General features: G+C 43.3%; 1 protein-coding gene across 1 annotated transcript; it reads right to left on the reverse strand.

Moving 5' to 3' along the window:
- Nucleotides 1–710: 710 nt before the first annotated feature.
- Nucleotides 711–4,639, reverse strand: LOC118407404 (zinc finger protein 678-like). Its single transcript, XM_035807877.1, has 3 exons — nucleotides 4,519–4,639; nucleotides 2,370–2,996; nucleotides 711–2,201 (listed from the first exon to the last, which is right to left on the reverse strand). Exons 2-3 carry the CDS (start codon nucleotides 2,972–2,974, stop codon nucleotides 1,460–1,462), a joined length of 1,347 nt encoding a protein of 448 aa, XP_035663770.1. The 5' UTR covers nucleotides 2,975–2,996; nucleotides 4,519–4,639; the 3' UTR covers nucleotides 711–1,459.
- Between the last annotated feature and the right edge of the window lie 90 nt (nucleotides 4,640–4,729).

The raw sequence follows: 4,729 nt of genomic DNA on the forward strand, positions 1-4,729 counted from the left end.
AGTACTACAGTACTAGCACTGCACCACTAGTACTACACTACCAGCACTACACTACTAGTACTGCACTACTAGTACTACACTACTAGTACTGCACTACTAGTACTGCACTACTAGTACTACACTACTAGTACTGCACTACTAGTACTGCAATGACTAGTACTACACTACCAGTACTACACTACCAGTGCTACACTACTAGCACTACGTTACTAGTACTAAACTACTAGTACTAAGCTACTAGTACTACACTACTAGTACTACACTACCAATACTGCACTACTATTACTTCACCACTAGTACTACATACTTGTACTACACTACATGTATGTGTGTATGTATGTGTGTGTGTATGTTTACATGTATGTACGCACGTGTGTATGCATGTGTATGTGTGTGCATGTATGCATGCGTGTATGTATATGTGTGTATGTATGTGTGTGTATGTATGTGTGTATGTATGTGTGTACATGTATGTATGTATGTGTGTATGCATGCATGCATGTGAGTATGCATGTATGTATGTATGTGTGTGTATGTATGCATTTATCTATGCATGTATGTATGTATGTATGTCCGTATTTACATGTTTGTAAGAAGCTGACCAGCATAACTTAAGAAGGCCCGAATGGATTGTACATGTATTGGTATGTTTTGGATATCCAGGATGAGCCTCAAAACATTCTGTACATTATATCAATAAACTGGGGCTATTGCCAAACAAATGTGCATCAAACAACTTTATTGAACAAAACAAATAACTATAAAAAACAAGAACAGTCTCCGAACAATAAAACCTAAAATAACACTACCATTACAATGTGAATTATCAAGATAAATTCACACCAAGATAAACAGCTTCTGATACCCCTAAAAAACATTTAAACTTGCAAGTATAAGGTACCTGATAACCTTACCCTGATAACACTAACACTAAGGTAAATATAAATTAGTACAACAAACTATCTAAAGATCACAAGTTGTTAGTAGTGACAAAACAAGTCTTTTTCACACAGCTGCTTTCACTAGACTAGTTCTATTGTTACCAAGGTTACAGGTAACTTACAAGCCTAAAATATAGAAATATAGAACTTCTGAAACTTGAGCCGTTATTCCACACTAAATGGACTAACTTGGCATTTTACAAAAGAGCATGTGCAATGACAAAAACAAAGTTTAATAAAGTCTTAAAGAACAAACCCTTTCTAACTAATCAAAGGTAGGGAACTTCAGATAAGAAATCAACACGTAAATAAAAGTATTACATTTCTTAGCAAGATCATTGGACGAGATGTTACCGTAGAAGTATGTACATGGAGTTACAATCAGAAAACTGGCTATACTACTAAACTAGTAACAAAATGTGAAAAAAAGTAAGAAATGAGCCATGTTTACAGGTAATCTTCAAAATTTGAAAGTTGTGACCAACATCTCTATTTCACACTCCTGGTCCAGGGCTTTCTTATTTGTGAGTTTGCATGTGCCTTCTAAGACTTCCCAGTCGACTGAATTGCCTGCTGCACTCCTCACACTTGTAGGGTTTCTCTCCTGTGTGAGTCTGCATGTGATTTTTTAAATCACCCAAAATACTAAACTGTCTGCTGCACTCCTCACACGTGTAGGGTTTCTCTCCAGTGTGAGTTCGCATATGAGTCTTCAGGTTACTCAGCGTACTGAACTGCCTGCTACACTCCTCACACCTGTAGGGTTTCTCCCCTGCGTGAGTTTGCATGTGTCCCTTTAGATGATGGAGCCTACTGAACTGCCTGCTACACTCCTCACACCTGTAGGGCTTCTCCCCTGCGTGAGTTTGCATGTGTCCCTTTAGATGATGGAGCCTACTGAACTGCCTGCTGCACTCCTCACACCTGTAGGGCTTCTCCCCTGTGTGAGTACGCATGTGTTTCTTCAGATCGCCCAGCAGACTGAACTGCCTGCTGCACTCCTCACATCGGTAGGGTTTCTCCCCTGTGTGAGTCCGCATATGTCTCTTCAGAAGGCCCAGCTCACTAAACTGCCTGCTGCACTCCTCACACCTGTAGGGTTTCTCCCCTGTGTGAGTTTTCATGTGTCTTTTTAGATGACCCGGCTCACTAAACTGCTTGCTGCACTCCTCACACCTGTAGGGTTTCTCCCCTGTGTGGGTCCGCATGTGAGTCTTTAGATGACCCAGCTGACTGAACTGCCTGCTGCACTCCTCACACCTGTAGGGTTTCTCCCCAGTGTGAGTTTGCATGTGTCCCCTAAGATGATCCAGCCGACTGAACTGCCTGCTGCACTCCTCACACCTGTAGGGTTTCTCCCCCGTGTGAGTACGCATGTGGTTCTTCAGGTTAACCAGCTGACTGAACTGCTTGCTGCACTCCTCACACCTGTAGGGTTTCTCCCCTGTGTGAGTCAGCATGTGTTTCTTCAGATTACCCAGCTCACTAAACTGCCTGCTGCACTCCTCACACCTGTACGGTTTGTGCCCTGTGTGAGTCTGCATGTGTCTCTTCAGATTACCCAGCTCAGTGAACTGTTTGCTGCACTCCTCACACTTGTAGGGTTTCTCCCCTGCGTGAGTCCGCATGTGTCTCTTTAGATGACTCAGCTGACTGAACTGTTTGCTACACTCCTCACACCTGTAGGGTTTCTCCCCAGTGTGAGATTTCATGTGAGTCTTTAGATGACTCAGCTGCCTAAACTGGCTGCTGCACTCCTCACACTTGTAGGGTTTCTCCCCTGTGTGAGTCCGCATATGTGTCTTCAGATCCCTCCGGTCACTGAACTGCTTGCTGCACTCCTCACATTTGTAAGGTTTCTCCCCTGTGTGAGTCCTCATGTGTTTCTTTAGATGACCCAGCTGACTGAACTGTTTGCTGCACTCCTCACACTTGTAGCCCGTATCTCTGCTACTGCTAAGTTGCACAGAACCATTCCTCTTAACATTTCTCCTGGCGTCACCCAAACTCTGCACGTTGCTTGTTGATGCCATCCTCCTAGCTCTCGGGCTACGTCTGTAGGGAAAAGATACATCGTCTTTAGGCCAGAGACACTAAATCTGTAAGTAAGTTTGTATACTAACTTGTACATTAATGTCCAAGTCAAACTGTTTCCAGGGCCTATACAGTCAAACTCCTTTGCTATACTGTAAATGCATTTAAGTTCGCGGGGATTTAATTTCGCGGAAGCGGCAAAAAGGACTTTTTGCGGTGGTTTTAATTTCGCGGTAACACCATAGACTGCTGTCTAATACCATTATAGAAAAATGTTCGCGGTGGTTTTAAGTTCGCGGTGAAATGGTCACCGCGAAAACCGCGAACATTAATCCACCGCGAACATTTCTGCATTTACAACTTATGACCAACAAGCCCCTAAGGTAAAGTCTACAGTAGCACCATACCCCCCCCCCCCCTCCCAAAGTCATACACCCCAGATACATGTCTATCATTGCGAGAGAGCTCGAATGCAAGCTATTACTAGTACTAGTGTCACTGATTGGTGACAAACTACTGGCTGAAATAATTTGCTTTTAGTCCATCGCTGACGTTGATCTGATTGTATGCAGGGTTCTCCCCAGAATTTTTTTTAGCATAGTGGAGGGACGGGCAAAAATAGCACAACGGTAAGATGATTATTTTTCGGAAAACCCAATCTTATTTTCTGAAAAGTTGATTGCAATTCATGAAGTTAACAGGGACAGTTAGCACTGTTTTCATAAAAATGGGCTCATTTTGCAAGGACAGAGGGTATCAAATACTACAAGAATAATAGCGATTCCTTTTGTTGTGTAGTGGCGATTCTGTGTTTCAACCGGCAAAGGGGACTTAACTTGTCTGTTGTTTTGTGACTGAGGCAAGGCTGAGGCTCCCGGGTTAGGGCGGGCAGGCCGCCTGCCTGGCACAGAAGCACTCAACGTTGGGAGCACTTACAACCGTGCCAGGCAGGGCATTCCACTCCGGTACTGTGCGTGCAAAAAACGAGTTTTTGTAAATGTCTGTGCGTGCGTATATGGGTTGATATTTGTAGTTGTGACTACCCCAGGTGCGCCCTTGGGCAGGCTTGAGAATATTACTGGCGTCTATATTAATAAATATAACGTTATTGACTACTTTATAGAAAAAGGTGTCAGATGTCAGAACTGCGGGAAGTCACAACCCGGGGACGGTGTTACTACTAGTAGTATTTTCCCCTCACAGGCCCTGCTGTTTGAATAATCTGCATAACAATTGTCCCATTTTCGATGCTGAAAACATAAACTTCAAACAAGGAGGTTAAAATCTTTTTTTTTTTCAACCTCCTTGGTTCAACGTATATCAACATTTCCTTTAGGATACGATCTATTGTCCAGTGCAGTGAATACAGACAGCAGAACCAGTAAAATTTACTGGTAAAAAGTAAAATTATTTTACTTTGAATACAACCCCCCTCCCCCTTCACGGGCCCTGCCATCCAAGCTTGGAATTCAGCTGCAGGGCGTTCGAGCTTTCTGTCAAATCTACAGAGCTTTTAGTATCAAAATCCAAAAGGTCGTCTTACCTGAACAAACTTGAACACTGGTCCGGTAGAAAAACGTCAGTCGACTCCCTAAAAACAGCCCAAAATTGTGCTCTTCGTAATGGAAGAAAAACTTTCCACACCACGCCGTTTGCGAGTTCCAGAAAACAGGAAGTTGCGTCAGATGACCCGGAAGTATACTATGGATACGGGTCGAACAGCATCTCTTGGTTGCTCAATACATGTCGCTATC

This window comes from Branchiostoma floridae, unplaced genomic scaffold (assembly GCF_000003815.2).
Source record: "Branchiostoma floridae strain S238N-H82 unplaced genomic scaffold, Bfl_VNyyK Sc7u5tJ_1338, whole genome shotgun sequence".
Classification (NCBI taxonomy): domain Eukaryota; kingdom Metazoa; phylum Chordata; class Leptocardii; order Amphioxiformes; family Branchiostomatidae; genus Branchiostoma; species Branchiostoma floridae.

Coding starts and splice junctions, on each gene's coding strand:
- LOC118407404 (XM_035807877.1), bottom strand. CDS start 2,974: ATGGCATCAACAAGCAACGTGCAGAGTTTGGGTGACGCCAGGAGAAAT. Junction 2,202..2,369: donor ACAGGGGAGAAACCCTACAG/GTGTGAGGAGTG, acceptor GAAACCCTACAG/GTGTGAGGAGTGCAGCAGGC.